We start from the raw sequence: 24,172 nt of genomic DNA on the forward strand, positions 1-24,172 counted from the left end.
AGATAGCACTTTGCTAGTAATTTCTAGGGAAAATAATGGTTCTACATTTTTATTTAAAAAAATATAAAACTAGGAGAAAAAGGGTCCAGAGGTGACCTGGCTTATCTGTAATAATCCCATCACTGTAACAGTAGAGTGGATTTGCTTTGGAGAACCAATAGGATAAATATAAATGTCTTTAGTTTATAGACCCAAGGGACTTTACCAAAGGTTATATTTTCCACAAACTGTCTGCTATCATCATTATTTTTAAATGGAAAATTTTATTTATGCTTCATTTATATTTAGTGTGGCTTTGGTACTAAGTGTACGTTAGACATTGATGAATTGGTGGCTTGGTGTGGCAGGGTGGTGGTAATAATCCATTAAAGTGAGCACTCTGTTTTTCAGCCATGCTGGATAACTGAGAAAGCAACTTTTAGTTTAAAGTGTTTCTTTTAAAAGTTACTTGTCACAGTAGGTTTCTTAGAAAAACTTAAGGTGAATTTCTTTAAAAAAGACCCGGTTAGGAATATCAATCTGATTTATATACTAATAAGAAAGAGTTGATTTTTAGATTATTTTCTTAAAACTTTTTTGAATGTTATATCTTCTCTACTGTGCCTTTACAAATAACTGTCAATTGGATACATGACATATGTTGTTTATTTTTGTAGTTAAAACAGAGCCAATGAGCAGCAGTGAAATAGTTTCAACAACAGCAGACGGGTCTTTAGACAATTTCTCAGGTTCAGGTAAGGAATAAATATTAGATTTTCACATTAATTTGAAACATTATTTTTCATGGTTTATATATGTACAAATATATGTGTGTAGACGCAAATGTATGTGTAGATTCTCTATGTAATACTGTACAGTTTTTCTCAGAGTCACATGTTTGCAATTCTGATGTTTTTATTTATTGTGATGCTGAAAATTTTGGAGAAAAAAAGATCAAAATGGGTGCGGTTCTCATCTCTAAATTATCCTTATTATGTTAAATGACTCCTTTTGTCTCTCATCTGTGTGATTTTTCTTTTAGAAACTAGTCATTTATTTGCCTATGCCGGGTCTCAGTTGCGGCACGCGGGCTCTTTGGTCTTTGCTGTGTGGCATGTGGGGTCTTTACTTGAAGCATGCAAACTCTTAGTTGCAGCACGTGGACTCTAGTTCCCTGAGAGTCGCTCAGTCGTGTCCGACTCTTTGTGACCCCGTGGACTATGCAGTCCGTGGAATTCTCTAGGTCAGAATCCTGGAGTGGGTAGCCTTTCCTTTCTCCAGGGGCTCTTCCCAACACAGGGATCGAACCCAGGTCTCCCGCATTGCAGGTGGATTCTTTACCAGCTGAGCCACAAGGGAACCTGGCCAGGGATCAAAGCTGGGCTGCCTGCCCTGGGAGCATGGATCTTTGCCATTGGACTGCCAGGGAAGCTCCTGTGTGATTTTTCTAATCAAGCAAAATACTGGCTTCTGATACCCACTAAACTGACTGGTCAAGTCATCCTCCTAAGTAACTGCCACATCCACTAGAGATTAGACTTTGTAAAGCAGCTTTAGATCCTTAAGTTGGTTTTTCATCTCTTTCACATCAATAAAGTCTGCCTCCAACAAACAAAATATCTGTGTTTCACCTCCATTATATTGAAATTCCTGATAAAAAAAGTGACTGTGATAATAAATTCACTGTGAAGATTTGAGTTTATCTTTGTCAAATTACCCAGCTTGGACTCTTTCCATTAAAAAATCATTTTTATCAGAAGTAATTCTTCAAATTTTAACCCTCTTCAGGTTGTCTGCTGGGTTTATAAAAGCTCTCCATTGGAGATGCTCTGCTTCTTTAAATTTGTGCTTGAGCTCATCCAGCTCTCAGGATCATTTCACATATAACACAACTAAAAAGAGTTATATGTAGATATAAAACAAACTGCAGATGCACAACTTTTATGCTAATGGTACCAGCTAGAGGCAATAGGAAATAAAATGTTATACCTATAGTTCTTTCATAAAGCATTTACTGGAATTTGACTCATATCAAGCAGTGTGCTTAGTGCTATTATGGATTCAAAGATGTGTGAGAACAGTCCTGGCTTGTGGCTTAATAGGGCAACCTAATCACCAGGCCATCACAGTTCAGCTCGATAATGCCAGAGGGAAGCCTGGGAACCCCTGAGAGCACCCAGGAAGAAACTGAGTTGGAGTGGGCTGGTCAGGGATGGTTTTCTGGAGGAGATACCTATACTTAGCCTTTAAGAATGAGTAACAATAAAGCACACATAGAATTGAGGATGAGGAAGCTGGATGGATGGCACATTCCATGGGAGGAGACCAAGGCAAAGAGGCGTGGAACTTGGAGGAGCCACTGATGGATCAACATTCTTGGTGTGTCTGGTGTGAGTGGTGGTGTGGGGTGCTACATGGGGAGACAGGGGCCAGAATCGAAACAGGCAGGTGTGTTCCATATGGTGTGGGTGTTTTATCCTGAGTGCCATGGGTGGCCCCAGAGGAAGAGCATTGCGTGATCATATTCCCTTATGGAATGACTTGGGCAGAATGAAAGGAAAGCTCGGGAACAGAAGGGTAGAGAACAGTTAGGGTTTTTTTTTGTTTTTTTTTTTTCTTTCATCTGGACAAGAAATAGTGAAGACATGAAATAGGGTGCTGGCAATATCCATTGGAAGGACTGATGCTAAAGCTCCAATACTTTGGCCATCTGATGCAAAGAACTGACTCATTAGAACAGACCCTGACTCATTAGAAAAGACCCTGATGCTGGGAAAGATGGAAGGCAGGAGGAGGAGGACATGACAGAGGATGAGATGGTAGGATGGCATCACCAACTCGATGGGCACAAGTTTGAGCAAGTTCTGGGAGTTGGTGGTGAACAAGAAATTTTATTCATTCTGCCTTTTTCATGATTTTTTTGCACAGCATATGTATAAAAGTCATACTTTTTAAAAGGCATCATTTTAAAGTACAAGTTAACAATCACATACTGCAAAGACATGATTACCACATTTTCTCAAAGTATCTATGAATAATCCCAAAGTATTTATGAATCCCAAAGTATCTATGAATAATGGTATTGCACTGCATCAGTGTTTTTCCTGATTTTTATCACAGTCCTGTGGTGAAGAAATTTCTTGTTTTTAAGAAATATGCACTAAATATTTACGTGTAAAGAGGTATCATATCCACAGCTCCAAAAAATGTGAGCTATACAGGTGCATACATGCACACACACACACACATATATATATAGAGAGAGAGAGACTAAAAGCTAATCTCAGAAAATGTTACCATTTGGGAAGGAAGTTTGAGTGAAAGGTATCTGGGAAGTTTTTCTACTCTTCTTGCAACTTTTCTGCAATTGTCAAATTATTTCAAAATAGGAAAGTTAAAAAATGAGAAGAATGGATGGATTTAGCAGTTTTAGTGGACAAAGTGGACGAGCGAGCTTCATTGCCCCTTGTGCCCACTGGCCCATGTGCGCAGCCTCTGTGTCTTCAGCATAGTTCCTCGCAGGTAGTATGTTCTCATAAAGTTTATTGAATGAATGAATGACTTAATGAATGAGAAAGTGGAGACAGGGAAAAGAAAAATGTCTTTCACGTCCATAGGTAGTAAAAGAAGAGATGATGGTCCATTAGAAAGAGGGTTGAAGGGTTGATGATGACATTTAGAAGGTCAGAGTGGTCGGGGATGCCAATATGAACTTTATAGAGGCAGGGGTGAAAGGTAGAGGCAATCCTGATGAGATAGCAATGGCTTACATTCAAAACAGGAGTGAATCAGCCTAGAAAAAGAATAGCTTTTCCACAGAAACCTCAGGAAAGATGAATGGGAAGTAATGCAGATGAGTTTGAAGAGGAAGAGGAGGAGGCAAGATAGTGAGGGAATTCCTGCCTGATTCCTCTGTTCAAACCCTCCAGCAGCTCCCATTCATCTTTGAATGAAAGGTGAATCCTTAAAATGAGCTTGTAAGCCCAGAAGATCCTATTGCCTGCCTCCCTTGCCTCCTGCTCTTCCTCTAATCAGGGTCTCTGCAAGGGCAGTCCATTGCCAGGTACCTCCTTAGGTACCTGCCTGACTCCATCCCTGCCTGACCTTCACGTCCCACCTTTTTGATGATACCCACTCTGACCACCCTACTCGGTGTTACAGAACTTTCACTCTAGACTTCTGATCTCTCTAAATGCTGAATCTCCTGTCCACCAAATGACACTCAGAACTGTTGACAAACGATAGCATTCAGTTTTGCATTAGGTTTATTGTTGGTCTCTCAACCCCATCAGAATGTAAGCTTGAGATGGCAGGGATTCAGTCTTCTTTTATTCATTTGTATCCCTGACACCTGAAAAAGTACCTGGCATTTGTTAGGTAGTCAGATTGGGGTCCCCTGGTGGTCAGACATAGAGAATCTGCCTGCAGTGAAGGAGACCTGAATTTGATCCCTGGGTCAGGAAGATGCCCTGGGGAAGGGAATGGCAACCCACTCCAATATTCTTGCCTGGGAAATCCCATGGATTTCCCTGGTGGTCTACAGATCATGGGGTCACAAAAGAGTCAACATGACTGAGTGACTAACACTTTAACAACACAGGCACTCAGATATTTCAGTTCAGTTCAGTTCAGTTCAGTCGCTCAGTCGTGTTCGACTCTTTGCAACCCCATGAATCACAGCACGCCAGGCCTCCCTGTCCATCACCAACTCCCAGAGTTCACTTAGACTCATATCCATCAAGTCAGTGATGCCATCCAGCCATCTCTTTCTCTCTCGTCCCCTTCTCCTCCTGCCCCCAATCCCTCCCAGCATCAGAGTCTTTTCCAGTGAGTCAGCTCTTCACATGAGGTGGCCAAAGTACTGGAGTTTCAGCTTTAGCATCATTCCTTCCAAAGAAATCCCAGGGCTGATCTCCTTTAGAATGGACTGGTTGGATCTCCTTGCAGTCCAAGGGACTCTCAAGAGTCTTCTCCAATACCACAGTTCAAAAGCATCAATTCTTCAGCACTCAGCTTTCTTCACAGTCCAACTCTCACATCCACACATGACCACTGGAAAAACCATAGCCTTGACTAGATGGACCTTTGTTAGCAAAGTAATGTCTCTGCTTTTCAATATGCTATCTAGGTTGGTCAGAACTTTTCTTCCAAGGAGTAAGCGTCTTTTAATTTCATGGCTGCAGTCACCATCTGCAGTGATTTTAGAGCCCCCCAAAATAAAGTCTGACACTGTTTCTACTGTTTCCCCATCTATTTCCCATGAAGTGATGGGACCGGATGCCATGATCTTCATTTTCTGAAGGTTGACCTTTAAGCCAACTTTTTCATTCTTCTCTTTCACTTTCATCAAGAGGCTTTTGAGTTCCTCTTCACTTTCTTCCATAAGGGTGGTGTCATCTGCATTTCTGAGGTTATTGATATTTCTCCCAGAAATCTTGATTCCAGCTTGTGCTTCTTCCAGTCCAGCATTTCTCATGATGTACTCTGCATATAAGTTAAATAAGCAGGGTGACAATATACAGCCTTGACATACTCCTTTTCCTATTTGGAACCAGTCTGTTACTCCATGTCCAATTCTAACTCAGATATTTACAAGATAAATTTTGAATACATGAATGAATGATGGCTTCTACTTTTTTCTCTGAAGTGACTCAATATGAGAAGAGAACTGAGGGCATCAGTGAAAGACTAGTTTCAAATAACTGTTTTCCTTCCTAGAATAGGTAGAGAAGAGTGAAGGAAGGGGATAATAGATTGAGGGAATATAACATGTCATGGGGTCTGCCTCTCTTGATGGCTTGGAGAACAGATAAGATGGGAATAAGGAATGAAAATTCTGTGGAAAGAGGATGTTTCTTCTTTAATCTCAAAACTCAGGTCCCCACCTCATGCTTCTCAAGTTGGTTCTTTGTACTTCCCTTCCTCAGCCTTTATCATCCCTTTAAAAATTATTTTGCATCCTCTTTCCTCCACCAGGCTTCCCTGGTGGTTCAGATGGCAAAGAAGCTGCCTGCAATGTGGGAGAGCTGGGTTCAGTCCCTGGGTTGGTTGGGAAGGTCTCCTGGAGAAGGGAATGGCTACCCACTCCAGTATTCTGGGCTGGAGAATTCCATGAATTATACAGCCCATGGGGTTGCAAAGAGTTGGACACAGCTGATCAACTTTCACTCACTTTACTTCCTCCGCTAAACCATGGCCCTGTGAGTGTAGAGATTCTTTTGTCTTGTTCACACTTACCATCCCAGTGGCCATCATGGATTGGAGTCCATGGGCAGTGATCAGTATGTGTTTGTAAATAAACAAATGAATCAGTTGGTTCTCTTGTGGTTTAAGACTGGAATGGAGAAGGAAGTCCATGATGTGGTCTTGAGCTTGATGGTTGACCAGAGTAGAAGACCAGAGTTGAGGCCAAGACTGAATGAGAAAGCACTGGATGCATGACCCAAGATAATGTTGGGAGATGTCAGGACACAGTCAAATACTAATTTTTTATAAACTCCAGGCAGTTCTTAGGTGATGGGTCATTCATGGAAGTGTTAAAGAGTTGTCATGAACTTCAGAGAAGGGAGGATTTCCTGGGACAGCAGAAAAACAATGGTTTGGGAGAAACAACAAGGAGGATGTATTTTTAGGTCTTTATGATTCTGGAATCTGGGAGAAGGATATACAAAAAAGGATATCTTTTCTCTACTGGGAAAAGATATGCAAAAAAAGTTAGGGCCTTGAAGGGCTTAGTGGAAGGTGGAGAGATTGTTTGGTGAAGAGACTAAAGCTATGGAGGATCTTGTTTGCCATAGATTGATTGTTGGAAACAGAGGAAAGGATCACGTGAGCTGGGGAACTGGGTCAAAGCATAGCAGATACAGAACAGCATGGGGGTGGACCTTCATTTTCTATTGTCTTTTAGTTTTTCTCTTCCCTTCTGTCTTCCTCTTCCTCCTCCTATCCTCCTTCCTCTACTCTCTCCCTCCCTCTCTTTCATGAGTAAAGAAGCAAAAACCATGGCATGCTGGAGTGACTATGAGTAGGACTTAGGGTTTCTAAGGGAAGAGGAGGCTGGAGAAAGGAATATCCAGGCATTAACTCCAAGATGGTCTTTATCTCTGTGGTCACTATGCCTCCTTCCTTCTCCATGATAGCTTAAAAATTCACGTCTCAAATATTCAGGGTATCTTAAGGAGATGGATATCAAAAGTAGTGAAGAAGTAGAGTCATTTTGACATTGGTAATAGCTATTTCCACCTGTGTCCTTCAGTGAGCTCTAGCATCTTAAATCTCTAAGGAGGCAGCGAGGCTCACTCTTTTCCAGGGAAATCACCAGGTATCCTGGTGTGGGGAGACTGAGAGGAGAGAGGTTGATTTTCCAATGCATGTGGCTGAATTGAAAAATGCAAGGTTGTTTATTATGTTTTTAAAATACAGTGATGAGAATGATGAATGAAAAGCAATACTTCAATGATTTTAATGTTTATTATGTTTTAAAAATACAGTCATAAGAACAACTGCAATTGAAAATAATCGCAAAATATCTTTATTTTGAGCTTTATTTTGAGGGATTGCAAAATATCTTTACCTGCTGCTTCCACTCCACAAAGCCCAAATTTGTTATTCATTTGTTTTCATCATGCCAGTTGATGATACTGATCATATAAAGTTGATGTCTGATGTATTTGAAAACTGGAAATTTCTGGAGGAGAAAAAAACATCTTGTGTGACAAGATATGATTTCTTTGTAATTGTTCACAGAAAGATCTACCTTTGGGGATCTGATTTCTTCATACAACAGTTATGTGTTGAGCACCTACTATGTGCTAGGCAGTGTGCTAGGCTGTGGGCCAACATGGTAAAAAAGTAAGCAGGTCACTGTTTTCATGGAGCTTTCATTCTTGTGGGAGAGACAGATGATCAGTAGATAAGTAGCAGTGTAAATAAATAGGCAGTGAAAAGTACTCTGAAGAAAACAAAAGCAGATCAAAGTCTATAGTGAAGAGTGGGGGTAGGGCTCTCTTCTAGAGGGAGGCTTCCTCTGAGGAGAGGGCGTTGGAGCAGAGCTCTTAGGGAAGTGAGGGAATAAGTTTGGGTTAATCGAAGTGAAATAGGAGGATAACAGGGCTTGGAGTTGAGGGCAAGTGGGGGTTGTGACATGATGATCTAATTGTTTTTAAGAGGTCACTGTTTGTCATGTGGAACATTCTCTTTAGGAGAAGAGTGAGGAGAAGGTAAAGAGAATCAGGGAGACCGGTGTTTCCTAGTTCAGAAGATGATGTTGGAAGAACATGTTAGCTCATGTGCCTCCTGGAGGAGCCACCAAGGCAGAATATATTGTGCCAGGATCCTATTAGGGGAGAGGAGTAGAGGGAAGGGCAGGTATCCTGGCTGTCCTTTCCTCTGGTCACAGCCAACGTTGGTGATTGGAATAGTTGGCAGATGAGAGAAAGGAAGTTGTCACCATTAGCTTATATTTGGGAGGGAGAGCTGGCTGGACTTAAGATAAAAGGATATGTGGGAAAGAGGAGAATTAGAACTTGCTTTTAGGCTTTTGAGCCGATTGTCCAGCTGAATGATTCTGAATGAACCAGAGGAGGCTCAGGGGAGCTCTGAACTGAGGACTTGCTAATTTTGAGATTTCTATCAACCTTTTCAGAGGATCTCCAGCTGTGGATTTTACTTGCCTCAGGTCCTTCTCCTCTCCCTTCCTGCAGTAGTATTTGGGGAGCTTCTTTAATTTACACATGAGAGGTAGGAGAAAGTGTGAAGTGACAGGAAACAAGTGTGCCTTAACAGAGAAGGAGCCGTTGTCCCTCTGCCCCAGGGCTCTGGCCTGCATCCTGTGGAGTTTACCTATGGCGTGAGGGCCATTTTACTTACCTTGATAAATGGCCTGGGAGCATTCTTTTTGCCTTAGGCTATTCTGGACTCCTGAAATTGCAATTAATCTGAATTCTTTGACTATTGTTTTTAAAAAAGTTAAAAGTGTTTTAGGCAACTAAGGGAAAAAGTACTATAGGTAGAAGGCCGAAGATTCTTGGCCTTAAGCTACATAGAGATCATAGGGATTTGAATGAGAAAGCCCCAAGGATGTGGCTGTTCATAGGGCATTACATGGTCAATAGTTTTAAGTGCACACAGAGAAATAGCAAGACACTTGGGCAGCATTATAGGTTCTTATTTGCATCTATTTAATAAGGAAGACTATTGATTCTCATTTATATTATATGTTATATCTATAAATAACTTAAAATAACAACTTTCATGTCATTATGATTTTAAAAATTCTACTTTGCCTTTGACCTAAACTTCACAGTCTTATTAAACACACATTGTTTATTGATAACTTAACACATGCTGAGGGCTTCCCTGGTGGCTCAGATGGTAAAGAACCTGCCTGCATGCAAAAGCCCCAGGTTTGATTCCCTGGGTTGGGAAGAACTCCTGGAGAAGGGACTGGTTACCCACTCCAGTAATCTTGCCTGGAGAAACCAGGACAGAGGAGCCTGGTGGGGTACATTCCCATGGGGTTGCAAAGAGTCTGAACGACTGAGCGACTAACACACACACACAGACACACACAGACACAGACACACACAGACACACACACACACCCACACACCCACACACACCCACCGACCCACCCCTACTACTACTACTACTACCACCACATGCTGGGCCCTATCAGGTGCCAGGAAACAAAGGAGAATAGGAGGTCCTTGACCCCAGAAGCTTGTGGTTAGCAGAGGAAACTAACACCTATACCTTACATACACTAACCATCATGCCAGTGTTTGTTAGTGCGGTTAAGCATCACATTGCCAGTGTTTACAACATTCCAAAAAGTACAGGGGAGGAAGACATTATCCTAAAGAGAAAATGATGTTTTAGTCCCAGTGGAGAAGTGAGTGTTTAACAGGCAGAGGAAAGAAGAGACAGTAGGGCCTGACATGAAGAGCAACCAAGGCAGATGGGAAAATACATGGCATGCATGGGCAGTTCTCCAGTCCAGGGATGCTGTGTAACTAAACCAATATCTTGAGGCATTCCGCCAAGGATCTTCTTTTTCTTTTCTATGGATAATGTGAGTGGAGTTGAGATATTGTAAGCTGGAGAATGGACATGCAGTTGCCATGTAGGGAAGATCAATATGGTGACAGTAGTGAGAGTCAAAGGGCGGGGGTAGAATACAGGGAGAGTAGCTCAGTGCCTACTGATCCAGGCCAGGGAAGACTTACTGAGAACCCACCCCAGGACTGGAGGGTAGGAATGGAAAAGGCAGGACAGCTCAGCAAGCTCTTCCAGACTGGGGTGGTTGCCTTGAGAGTTATATAATGGGGGGAGGGGGATAGGATGATTCTGAGGTTTCTGATTTCTAAGAAGGGGTTGAGGAGATTGCATGTTTGGGTGGAAAGAATGGGCAGATATGAGTTCAAATACCAACCTTCTCATTTCTTTGGACGTGTTACTTAATTTCTAGCCCCGTATATAAAATGGGGACAAAGAATCCAGTTTTTAAGCATTTTACTGAATATTATAGATGGTGATGCTGTCCTTTGAGTGAACTTAAAAATACAAAAGGAGGGGCAGATATAGGGCAAAGACGGTGGGAATTTAGGAATCTGAGATGGTAAGCATTTCTTACACAAACTATTATTCACTTTTTGTCATTGTTTCATTTAGTCCTCATAGCCAGCCTATTTGTGTGGTAGTAGTATTACCATCACTTTACATGAGAACATGTCAAGGCTTTGTTGTTGTTTAGCTGCTAAGTTGTGTCTGACTCTTTCTCAACCCCATGGACTGCAGCCCGCCAGGCTCCTCATGCATGGGATTCTCCAGGCAAGAACACTGGAGTGGGTTGTCATGCCCTCCTCTAGGGGATCTTCCCAACCCAGAAATTGAACCTGAGTCTCCTGCTTTGGGAGACAGATCCTTACCACTGAATCACCTGTGAAGTCCTGTCAAGGCGTAGAGGGAACAAACAACTTGACTAAGACTGCACAGAAGAGTTGGATCTTGAATCTGAGCTGAAATTAAATTCTGATTCCAGAACCCGCGCTTGTGTTACCATACTCTGTAGCCTCCTAAATCTTTCCTCATTTGTACGTACATAGAGGATGCATATAATCTAAATCAAAGCCTCTCCAAACCTACCTTACTCTGTATAATAATGCTGATAGCTTCTATTATTCTGTTTGTAAAGACGAACTTATTGAGTGGAGCCTATTAAGATGAATTTAAGAGCCTATTAAGTTGAATTCATGGGTCTTTTCTTGGGTCATGACCCACAATTTGAAAAATACAGGGATAGAGCTTGAAAAGAATAAAAGGGATTTCTGTGGCTTCTATCATCAGACGGCTTTGGGGTTCATTGTGTGTTATCGTACATACTTGTGTTGTCGTTTCATTCTTTAAAAACTTCCTTTCCATCTGTAATTATCCTACTGGGTAAATCTACTCTGCCCTTGGTCTCTTTCCAGGCCTAGAAGAGGGGAATAGAAAGACTGTAGTCACAGGTGACCCAGGCAGTGGCAGCACTTGTGGTCCAAGCGTTCTTTCACTAACCTCTCCCTTCTATAAATTGCAATATTTAACTTGTCCTCCCGTGGCTATTTGTGTTGGCCTCCCCACGTGTGACACCTGGGACTTGTCTTTGCATGTTTGTGTCTGCAGCATGGAGCTCAATGCCTGGAACAGAGTGGTAACCCAACAGGTGCCAAGAGACGAGGGAGGGGACACCAGCTAGGCTAGCCGACCTTCTCTTGTTCATATGGCCTCTGCCTCTTGCAGACCAACAGCCAGAGGGTTGAAATCTAGCAACTCGGAAGAGTAATACTGACCTCCAGCTATTCTCTTGTCACTGTGTTAGGCCAGTCCTCTTTACCGGGAAAGGATTAGTCATAGATTTTAAGATTCTAATGCAAATCCACCACTATTCTCCGAAACACAAGCTAGAAAATTACATTTTTGAAAAACATAACTGTATTGATGTGGTGTTGTGGAAATATATAAAACTTGGGGTGTGTGGAAGTTTACAAAGAGTCTTAATGTAGAATATAATAAGAACCTCTGCAGTGATTATTAGTAGAAAAAGAAAGCAAACATATTACATCATATAATAAGTGTACCCAAAGCATAGATGCACCTTCGCCAGGAAAAGAACAGGAAGAATTTGAGGGTAAAGGGGGCAATACATATATAAATGTGTACATATATGTAAATGTGTGTATGTAAATGAGTATATAGATAAATGCATGTAGATAGTTATGTACATAAATAGAAACCAATAATTAACATTTTAAGGTCTTGTGTTAGCAAAAAGTATGTCTTTTTGCTTCTTTAGTTCAGAATGAGTATAGAATATTTGCTAAGAGAGTTTAGTGCATTTCTGAGACTTACTGAGTCAAGTCTGTGTGATTAAAAAGAAATCAAATTCTGCTTGAATGCTTAAATACTCTCTTTAAAAAAAAAAACACAAAAACACAACTTTGTGGCTTGGACACTGAAGTGGAGCACATATCTCTGAAAGGCACAGGAACGTCTACCTCCAAGCAAGAAAATAACAGGCTGAGTTTGCAACTTGAGAAATTTCATATAGGAATGCATTTTTATTTTAAAAAATTGCTGAATCAGTGCAGGAAGATGAGAATCTGTCTTATTTCTACTCCTTTCAGAGACTAGACTCTGTTTCTTGGAACCATGGTCTCAGGGGTGTGTTTCCCCTTGAATCCGAACAATAGACCAGAGGACTTTGCGGTCCTGCCTAGCCCTGTTCATCCCCTGCCTTTCAGTGCATTGTTCCAAACAGTAGCCAGGACTCCCTGTGCTCTTAAAGTATTGCCACTGTAAAAGTCATCACTGACTGGTATTTAAGAGGATTGTGAGTATATTTTCTAAGAGTTGATGTCAAATCAGAATCGCTTAATCAGTGTCTGTAGGTTCCTTAGTATAGTCTAACTTTCTATTATGTCGACTTAGGAAATTACTATTTCTGCAGGTCAGAAAGGTCTATGATGTCATGTGGTCTACCCAGAGCTGAAACTATATCAATGTTATCAAACACATATTTTGTGTTTTTCTTTCATGATTGTGCATTATTTTTCTTTTCCAGCCATTGGGAGCAGCAGCTTCAGCCCAAGACCAACTCATCAGTTCTCCCCACCACAGATTTATCCTTCCAAGTAAGATGTATTTTCTCTTAATCAATAGATAACTTTTCCAAGTAGTCTTTTATCTTATTTCTAGTCAGGTCTGGTGCCCACATGTTACATCTGAAGTTAAACTAAAGTGTGTTTCATAGAGACTTAAGTGTACTTACGTAAATTTATTTGGAGCATCACCTAGGAGGGACACTGAAATATTTCGGTACTTTGTCTATGATAGTTGAAGGTTATACATGAAGAAACAATCTTTAACTAGAATTTGTGATTTGGTTGTTAATCAGTTACCTTGCATGTTTCCATCTAATGCATGGGCTTTCTATTTTCTGTCATTTCTGACAAATAGCAGACCATACCCACATATTCTTCCTACCCCTTCCTCACAAACTATGGCTGCATATGGGCAAACACAGTTTACTACAGGAATGCAGCAAGCTACAGCCTACGCCACGTACCCACAGCCGGGACAGCCCTATGGAATCTCCTCCTATGGTGAGTAATCTCGTTGCTTTAGCAGTGGTGTTGCCTAGTGGGTTCACCTGTACGTGTGAAAGTGTCACAGGAGTGGATGGAGCTCTTGGTCACTTGAGAAGGGGTTTTCACCTTTTGTGTCTGAATTCTTAATATGATTGTTTCTAATGAACATTGTAAGAAGGGGTGGCTACTTATCTTGAGGTCAGAAGTGGCAGATAGCATGGTTCACTTGCTCTTTTGCTCTTTGGTTTTTTTCCCCCCATTTATTTTCCCCCATTCCTCAATTCTTAATTTGCCATTTGAACACTTGGTTCGGGAATCCAAAGTATTCTGGTGCATATTTCTGATAAAACTTCTGTGAATGAAGTCTTTTGGGGGTGAAGATTCATTTCCTATTTATCAGGTGCTGAGCTGTGATTAGAGAAGTACAAGCCACATTCAACAAACCCTGGCTCTAAACTTGATGGGAGTAGTTGTCTCATATGTCAGCGTTATCAACCACTAGGAAAAGTGATCTATATCGTGGCTTGGGCTGAACTTTAAAGAGCCCAATCAGGAAACATGGAAAGCTCACATCCTTATTTGTTCCCTCTCACCTGGAGATTATTTTTATCTTGGTGTAATTTAACTCAATTGTTAACAGGGTCAATACCTGTAAATTAAAAATAAAGCCAGCCAAACTTCAGAGTTCAATTCTTAAAAATCTTAGGATTCCAAAAATACCTTCTTTTCCATGGAATGGTAGCTGTGATCTTAAACAAATCGCAACTTGTTGGAATATAAAAAAATGAATTATTGGCATTTTATTACAAAATAAACAAAACCTAGTGATCCAGAGAAAAAAATACATGAAATTTTGGAAGCAATGACTGAAAGAAAAGACTAGCAGATTATTTTGTGATCAATATTCTAATTTTGCTTCTGCTGCTATTGATGTTTCATAATCTTCTCAGTATGTTGAAACAAATAATGTTCTTCTTTAGGTATTTCATTGATCATTAGAAGGTGAATTATCTTTGTTTTTTTTTGTCCTGTCTTTACCCCAAGCAAATTTCCCATATATACATTTTACAGAAATGAAAATCTAAATTATGTATTACTTCAGCTTTTAGTTTTATTTTTAAAAGATCACAACTGAATGTGATCCAGTGAAGTGTTTTTCAACTAGACTTAAAAACAGCCATCAAATGGACTTCCTAGAATTATCTTTCATTTCCATGACTTCGCTGAGTTTCTCAAAATGATGTTAAATATAGATCAGATTATCTGTAATTTACTTTTAAACTGTTCCTGTGCTGAAGGAGGAAGAGGATTCCATGATTTGAATTGTGTGACTTCAAAAATTCTATAATGTGAATTAAGGCAGTCCCTCAATTTATATTCTCAATTTATTTATAAGCTGATGATTTGAAATATAAATGGATATTCTAGGGCAAACAGTATTCGAGTGCTGTAGATGGATCAGTGCTGCCAGGAGAAGGTGCCTTTCTTGGCACTGCTTTGGCTGCTACCCACACAACTCTCTTGGTTTTTTTTTTCGCTCCTCCCCATTCAGTCATGGTTGGGCCCTTTGCCAGTTTCTGGGTAAGGACTCCTCTAGTTTTAAACCATCAACAGATATCTGTTGTTTGAAATAGTTGGTCCAGTAGGGTGAGATGAACAGACGTCCTAAGGTTAGTAAAGTGAGAATGGGGATTTTCGTATGGTAGGTGGGGATTGGGAAAGTGGTGAGAGTAAGGCTTAGTGTGAAGGACTTGATCCCAGAGCCTTCCATGCTTATAAATCTGGGAATAAATGATTCTCAGTCCTGAGCACTTTCCTGATCCACCCCCCTTCTTCTCTTTTTGTACCTTGAGGGCAAGGAGATGCCCTAGTGCTTCTGGCCTGCCATTCTATTTTTCTTGGGCCAGAGCATGGAAAAATATGGCAGCTTTCTTTTCATTGTTTGCTCCTGGAAGAAAAGCACATAATTTAAATTTATGGGTTTTAACCCTAAACTGATAGTTAAGATTCTGATGGTCTTAGAATTCTGACTATCTCTGAGGACGTGTGTCCCCTGACTTTTTAATTAGACCCAGTGAGAAAAGATAGGCAAATGTTTTCACAGTAAGAGCAATGGAGAGGAAGGGGTCATGCCATTCTTCACTGGATCTGCATGGAGTCAACCAGTGGGATGAATTTGCCAGCTTCTAGCTAGAAGCCACAGAGATGGATGTGGCTATGGGCATTTTCTACCTCTTCCTGCTTTTCTTTACCTGTTCTTACCACAAAGATTACTATTCTGAGCCTCCAGGCTGAAAACAGAACTGGCACAGGTGAAGACCGAAAGTACAACAGTATAGCATCTGAAAGAGAGGAGGAGAAAATCCCTATTGTGACCCTATGAAAAGGAAGTGAGTTTCTGGAGCCATCAAACCACCTGTCTTGGGCAGCTGTTTTTCCAGGGACCATTTATAAGTGTGGCTTATTCATTGGTTTGGGATTGCCTTTGCAGGGAAAGTGACATTTTTTTAAATGCTAAGGTTGTGTTAAGACTGTGATGCAAGGCCATTATGAGGTTGTTTAGAGATACTTCAGAAATTAGAGTAAGCTCTCTCAGCCAAGAGTCAGATTCTTCCACTGCCTTAGGAAAGGTACCTAAATTCATTCTACTGATGAAATTCCCCTAAAATGGAAATAAACAGTGAGACTACTGTGTATTCTAGATCCCAAAGATATTATTTATCTTAAGTGCAAAGTAAAATTATTCCAAAATGTGAATTCCCTTGGCAGACATTTTCCTTCCCTCCCTCTGTGGGAATTAAAGACAGTTGTTAACTTTCATGACTGTCTTTAATTATGATCCAAGTCTGAGCCTTGTGCAATGATACTGCCAAACCCAAGTCCTGAAATTAGGATGTCAGCCTGGTACTTTGGGAAGTATTTGGGGGCACAAATACTTTATTTTTATATTATGTGATTTTTTTAAAAGCATACTTTAAAAAATACATAAAAAGGTGTACTTTAGGTTACACTTAAAAAATTATATTTGAATAAATACTTGAAACTACAAGGGGCAAAAAGGGAACCATTGGTTTCCTTCATGCTGTTCTGTAGGACTGAATTCTTTACTATTTCTGCTTTCCTTGTGTTTACTTTGTGGATACCTAGGAAAAGATTTCCTCCTGTGTTGCTTAGTTCTATGTCCAGTATTGCTACCTCTGACCTGAAAATAAATTATGTACTAAAATCAGCATTGTGGTAGAAAGAGTAAAGAAAAAACTTTAAAAATGCTATGAGGTTAGAGGCTCTTAATCGCTTTTTAGAAAAAAAATATTTTGATTTTGACGTTAACGTAACAGTGTTTAGAACAATATAGTTCGTTTTAATTATGACCATTTCTGGACTATAAAGATGATCTTAAACTCTTGTAAAACAACACAATTAATTACAGAAGCTGAATTTTGTAACAACTAATCACTGGAGTTAAATTTTATAAAAAATGGAATTCAGGAAAACAAAAAAGAACAGTGGAGATAGGCATTCAAATCTGTCATAATCCTATTTTTTGTTTTTTCAATTGAAGGTAGAGTTAAGGGTATTTCTCTCTAAGCGTGTTTGGCCTTGGCTATTGAGATAATACTGGGAAAACTTTGTGACTGGATAGCTATGGGAGTGTTTTTGTATACTCACCAGCTGTTGAAAATGAACAGATAGATAAGCTATCACTAACTGATTTAGGTGCATTGTGGGCAGGCATCAAGACTGAAGGTGGATTATCACAATCTCAGTCACCTGGGCAGACAGGATTTCTCAGCTATGGCACAAGCTTTGGGACCCCTCAACCTGGACAGGCACCGTACAGCTACCAGATGCAAGGTCTGTATACATACTGACATCCGTCCTTTCATTAACCCTACAAGATAATTAGATTCTAAAGTAGACCCTGCTATTCTGTAAAAGTTGTGGATGATGCTAAGTGGACTGGGCTTGGAGGCAAGATGCCTGGTTCTCATTTGGCTCTTTACACACCTATTCTCCGAGCCTAAATTTCCTTATTTTTAACATCCAGGGATTAGACAGGATGATCACTAACATTCTTTCTCAAAAAGCTCTAAAATTTTTTGTGACGTTGAAGTTTTCTGCCTTTGCTTCTATCAGTGAAACAAGGAATGGAAAAAAGTAGGAGTCGATGGTGTAACATCCTAATGTGGACTATCCTAAAAACTCTGGCACTTGTGGCCATTCCGCTTCTTTCAAGGGGCTATGTTTTCTTCATTATCACATTTCTGGAAATGGAACTGTGATAAGTGTTGGCTAAATGATCTGTCAAAGACCAGGAGATCAAATTGACAGCCACTCAATGTATCTTCAAGATATTGCTTCCAAGGACCCATTCCTGGGTTCTGATTTTGAAACTGTAGACAAAACATACTGTTAAGTACATGTCATATCATAAGGATGACAGCTGAAAGTTTATATTGTCAAACTCTTTCAAGAGTAGGCATTACTGTAATTGGCAGATTATTGTCATGCAGATGTGTCTGTAAAGTACTTGAAATTTGTTCTTACATAATTTAAACATTCTCCTAATATACATATATATATATTTACTACTAATTAGTTCAATAAATCATATCCTTTCAATAGTGCCAAACTATAGTCAAATGGCTTCCCAGGTGACACAGTGGTGAAGAATCTGTCTGCCAGTGCTGGAGACACGAGTTCAATCCCTGGGTCAGGAAGATTCCCTGGAGGAGGAAATAGCAACTTACTCCAGGATTCTTGCCTGGGAAATCCCATGGACAGAGGAGACTAGTGGGCTACAGTCCATAGGGTTGCAAAGAGCCAGACATGACTGAGCGATTGAGCACACACTATAGTAGAATTAAATATCTATGTTTTAAATTTTTATTTGCTTTTCTTTATTGAAGTGTAGTTGATATAGAATATTACATAAATTATAGGTGTGCAACATAGTGATAAACCTTTTTAAAGGTTATATTTCATTTATGGTTGCTACCAAATGCTGGCTATATCCCCTTCATTGTACGTGTACTCTGTACATACATGTGCATGTGTGTGTGCTAAGTTGCTTCAGCTGAGTCCGACTCTGTGTGATGCTATGGACTGTAGCCTGCCAGGCTCCTCTGTCACAGATGAAGAGAACCAACTAGTGGTTACCAGTGGGGAGAGAAAAAGGGGAATGGACAAGATAGGGGTAGGCCCGCTTTCCTCTCCCCACTGGTAAGCACTAGTTTGTTCCCTATATCTGTGAGTCTGTTTCTTTTTTTGTTATATTCACTAGTTTTATTTATTAGAGTCCACATATAATTGATATTGAGGTGACTTTAACTGAGCAACTTCACTTACACTTTTCACTTTCATGCATTGGAGAAGGAAATGGCAACCCACTCCAGTGTTCTTGCCTGGAGAATCCCAGGGATGGGGAAGCCTGGTGGGATGCCATCTATGGGGTCGCACAAAGTTGGACACGACTGAAGCGCCTTAGCAGCAGCAGCAGCAGCAGCACATAATTGATATCATACAGTATTTGTCCTCCTCTGTCTGACTTATTTCACTTGTCATAACGCCCTTCAAATCCATCCATGTTGCTACAAGTGGCAAAATTTCATTCTTTTTTATGGCTGAGTAGTATTCCACTGTGTGTGTGTGTGTGTGTGTGTGTGTGTGTGTGTGTACACACGTGTACATACACACCACATCTTTATCCATTCATCTGTTTGAAGACACTTAGCAACCTGCTCTTTTTAATAACACATATAAACATCTTTTCATATCAATAAACTCTATAGCATCATTTTAATGGCTGCATGGTTTCATAGATATATTTTATTTAATCCATTATCAGACATCTAGAGCGATTCTACGAATGTCTTATGTGCATCCTTAATTATTCCCTTTGAGTAAATTTAAGTGTGGCTAGGTGAATTGTTTTAAACTCTTTTAAGGATTTGTAATGTTTTTACAAGGAAAGGTTGTGAATTAGAGTGAACACATTAAATATTTAACTTTTAAAAATTTGTCATATTGGAAGGTCTGAGATTTTATTGTTATTTTCATGTGCATTTTTAGAAAGTTGAGCTAATAAACCATTTTTCCTTTTCTAACATGATGATGTTCATCTTTTCTGATTATTTCTTGTACTACACTTCTTAAACTTTGGTAATGTTTTATAGATATTTTTCTATAAAATATTTTTTATATTTTATAATGTTTTCTATAAAACATTATAAATTTCTATATTTTATAATGTTTTCTATAATAGATACATTTCCATTTTAAAGAGCCTTTTTCCCTGCTTGGGGAAGCTAAAATTTTATGGGACCAGATCCATTAATCTTTTCATATTTGTTTTGCCTTTGGTATAAAAAGGGCTGAATTATAAAGTTTTAAAATACTTGATGGCTACAAAGTTAAACCTATCTTACAATGGATGTTTATTGTTAGAAGAATATTACTTTCGTGCCTGATTCCAAAACTTGAAAGCTGCCTTGGGGAAAGAACTATGGTTATGTACATGCTAAATGTCAGTTGAGTAAAGGGATAAAAAGAGCAGAAAGTGATGAGACTTCATTGAAGAATTGAACCATCTTAGGCTTTAATAGTGAAATGGTTCATAAGGTAAGCAAAGTCTGTAAAGTTCATTTGTGTGAAACAGAAACCAAACAGATAAATGAACTATGCAATTGCAGAGTCTTGAGAGAGTTAGGGGGAAAAGTTGGGTGCTGTGGTGGGTCCCATTCTACCCTGGGCATCCAGGTCTCTTAAAGGAGAAGTGGATCCTAAGAGCCCAAATGAAATAGGTGAAGTGCCCCCCAGAGAAGAGAGATTACCTACATGTGTGATTCCTGGGCTTGAGCCCATGTGCAGCCAGCCCCTTGGCTACCATCCACAATGCGTTGAGTATAGAAATTGCGAATAAGTGTTTAGAAACGTTTATGGTATGTCATAGTAAACTTATTATGTTGGTGAAATGAAACACTAACATTAGGAAATCAGACATATACTCTGTCTTTTCTTTTTTCACCTCGTTCTTTTAGTCATACGTACTATTATATTTTGCTCAATTGTCAGTCTGAGAAGGATTAGAAGTGAAAACAGGGTTATATCTTGGGGAATTCAAGAAAGGCGGCACTTGAAAGTTCTTTTTTAAGGCAGTTGTAATCTTTTGCTTTTTTTGTTTTGGCATATGTCCTAATATTGGAGATACAGTTCATAATTTTTCATTTATTCAAGTTTATTTCAATAACTGTATTATCAAGTGGCCATATTGCAGAAATTCAAGATCTTTTAAAATTAGAGGATAATTATTTTATAATATTATGATGGTTTCTGCCATACATCGACATGAATTAGCCATAGGTATGTGTATATATATGTCCCCTCCCTCTTTTCCTTTCAGATCAAAAGCTTATGTGGCAGAAAATTCCTAAGAGAACTAGCTAGCTATCAGATGTAAGTATAGCTTTAGAGTATAGAGAAGAATGGAAATGAAGAAGAAAAGATGGTTAACTTGGAGGAGGAAAAGAGTCTTCATTTTAAAGCAGAAATAAGGCTGTTTGTAGAACCAAATATAGTAAATGTAGCATTGCTCTCTAGTCATAGATTTCTTTGCATCTGGGATGTTGCATCAAAACTTTTTGTGTTTTTAGGCATACCCTGCTTGAATGGTCTTTCCAGTGGGATTTTAGAACCCATTTTCACTAAAATTTTATTTCATATGAATGTTTGTATAATGGCACTTCGCTCATTTTTAGAGTAATCTGAAAATACGATTTTCACACATCGAGCCAGAGAATACCATGCTTTTAACTTGAAACTTGCCAAAATGATGATGGATAATGATACATGATATTCTGTAGACTACTTGTAGTCACATACGGCTAAATAAATAAACTCTGATTAATATGAATTTCTTAAACATTAAGTGCATTATTAAAAAAATGGATGAAATGATATTATATGTCCAGTCATGGGAATCTGTTGACCTTTGTCTTTCAATACTGCTTTTCAATATAAAACTTTCTATAATGTCTAAAATTATTTTTTAAATTCTCCAAATTCTGTTATCCTTAATGGATAACAGTGATTTTTGTTCATATAACTCTTATAGCTGTTAAAAATTCTTAGAATCCTGGATGACAGTATACATATTTTAGTGATTTGGGAGTATAAATATTTTACCTAGTTTTTTATCCAAGATCTTTTGACCTTTAAAATATAAAATATGATGAGTTTATTCAGAGATTTAGTTGCTAAGATTTCATATTAGGATTTCACAATATTAGAAGAAGTACTTTAGTAACCAAGATGACTTGAACTAACTCCGTGGTGGCATTTATGCTTTAGGGTGTTGTGCTAATTAACCTCAGTAGAATTTATGATGATCACCTCTTTGGTTCTGTCAGATTTAGAAGGTTGGACTAAAGATATAATCTTGCTTTCCGGCAAACAGTGTAGGTACTGGAGTCAAGCTGCCTGTTGAACATCCTGCGCTTGCTATTGGTGGGACTTCAGCATGGGGTTCAACTTCATGACCCCATTTCTTTGTCTTGAACATTGTCTGTTCCTACAGTAGTGGGCTTCCCAGGTGGTTCAGTGGTAAAGAATCTGCCTGCCAATTCAGGAGATGCAGGTTCAGTCCTTGGGTCAGGAAAATACCCTGGAAGAGGAAATGAAAACTCACTGCACTGTTCTTGCCTGGAGAATCCCATGGAGGAACCTGACAGGGTTGCCGAGTCGGACACAACTGAGCAACTGAGTGCATACACACACCCACTGTAGTATTGTGAGAATTCATTGAGATTACCCATGTATGGGCTTCTGTGGTGGCTCAGTGATAAAGAACCCACCTGCAGTGCAGGAGATGCTGGTTCGATCCTTGGGTTGGGGAGATTCCCTGGAGAAGGAAATGGCAACCCACTCCAGTATTCTTGCCTGGGAAATACCAAGGACAGAGGAGCCTAGTGGGCTACAGCCCATGGGATCGCGAGAGTCAGACATGACTCATCACTCTGACCAACATCTAGCACTGGTAAGCATTTAAATGCTTAGTTTCATTTAACTATGTTCATTGTGATAGTGATGTGGTGGTGGTGATTGTTATTATCATCATCATCATGTAATAGTTCCAGATTAGGAAGCACTGCCAAATTCTCCTTCTCTTGCATTTCCCAGGAGGAAAAAAAATATATATATATATATATATATATATATATATATATATATATATGAAATAAATATAAACATTGGATATATATAATATATATAACCAGCATGGATTGTTCCAAGAACCCAGTAATCAAATAAATACTCATAGCTAGAAAAGAGCCAGATCTAACTAATATGCTGGCAAGGAAGGAAAATCACTGTCAGCAAAGGTCAGGCCTTGTGTACATGATACAAAAATGTAGAAGAAACAAGAGAAAGCAGCCAGGAACAGGGAGAAAATCAGAAGAGAGGAAAGGCTGTGTTGGCCACAGTGGTGGTGGGTGCTGGAGAGCAGGAGCCATGGGTAACACAGAAGCGTCCTGGACAAAGACTGAGCTTCCCAGGTGGTGCCAGTGGTAAAGAACTTGCCTGCCAATGCAGGAGATGTAAGAGACCCAGGTTTGATCCCTGGGTCGGGAAGATCCCCTGGAGAAAGAAATAACAACCCACTCCAGTATTTTTGCTTGGGAAATCCCATGACAGAGGAGCCTGGAAGGCTACAGTCCATAGGATCACGCAGAGTCGGATACGATGAGCGACTTAGCACACAGGGATGGAAAGGAAAGAAGTAGAAACTCAGTCCTTATGCCCCAGAAATCCCTACAGTCACAGTGCAACTTTGAGAGGAACTGATGGGGAAAATGGAGGTGAAAGTCACTTTAAACACCACATTATTTAGTTCCGAAGCCATGATTAGGGAGGACAACGGGAACGTGACAAGCTGTGCTCTATCAAGGTAGAAAACTCTTGTCCATAACACAGAATAACAGCTACCATTGATTGTGGACCTATCATAGGCCCAAGACTTTTCTAATTATTTTACATATATTGTCTCATTTAATCCTTACAGTAACCTTGAACAATGGCTTTAAAGCATAAGAAGCTGAAAATGCTGATGAATACATCAAAATGGAGAATGGCTTAGAACTGTCAGGCCCTGCCATGTTTCTATTCAATTGCATGACAGCACCTATAGGGGAGGCACTTATAGAAAACTACCAGAAAAGGAAAAAGAAATGTAGTTGCCTGTAGCATTTATTTTCTGAAGGGTAGATTTGCTCTTTTTATAGCTGAGACACACTGTGTCACATAGCCCGCTATGTAATTAGTCAAAAATACCAGCTCACGAAGCTCTAGAAAAAAATTTTTTAGACAGTTCCTTTCTGAGCACTGCTTTTTTTTTTTTTTTCATGGAACTTAAGGAAAAGATTTATTTGGAAATTTGTGGCCATTTTGGTACTGCCTGGCCCTGTGAACTAGGCTAGCCTTGGTACCCTCATTTAGTCCAGGTAAACCTTCTGAATCCTTCCAGCTCCAATGCTCAACACTTCTGTCTGTGGCAGGCTTCTGTGAAT

General features: G+C 39.7%; 1 protein-coding gene across 1 annotated transcript in view; it reads left to right on the forward strand.

Moving 5' to 3' along the window:
- EYA1 (EYA transcriptional coactivator and phosphatase 1) overlaps positions 1-24,172 on the forward strand; it is a 376,069-nt gene that overhangs the window by 218,024 nt on the left and 133,873 nt on the right. The window contains exons 5-8 of the mRNA XM_018058424.1: positions 657-734; positions 13,082-13,151; positions 13,477-13,622; positions 17,325-17,462. Coding sequence (XP_017913913.1) covers positions 657-734; positions 13,082-13,151; positions 13,477-13,622; positions 17,325-17,462 — 432 coding nt within the window. The remainder of the gene's footprint in view (positions 1-656; positions 735-13,081; positions 13,152-13,476; positions 13,623-17,324; positions 17,463-24,172) is intronic.

The sequence above is a fragment of the Capra hircus genome, chromosome 14 (assembly GCF_001704415.2).
Source record: "Capra hircus breed San Clemente chromosome 14, ASM170441v1, whole genome shotgun sequence".
Classification (NCBI taxonomy): Eukaryota; Metazoa; Chordata; class Mammalia; order Artiodactyla; family Bovidae; genus Capra; species Capra hircus.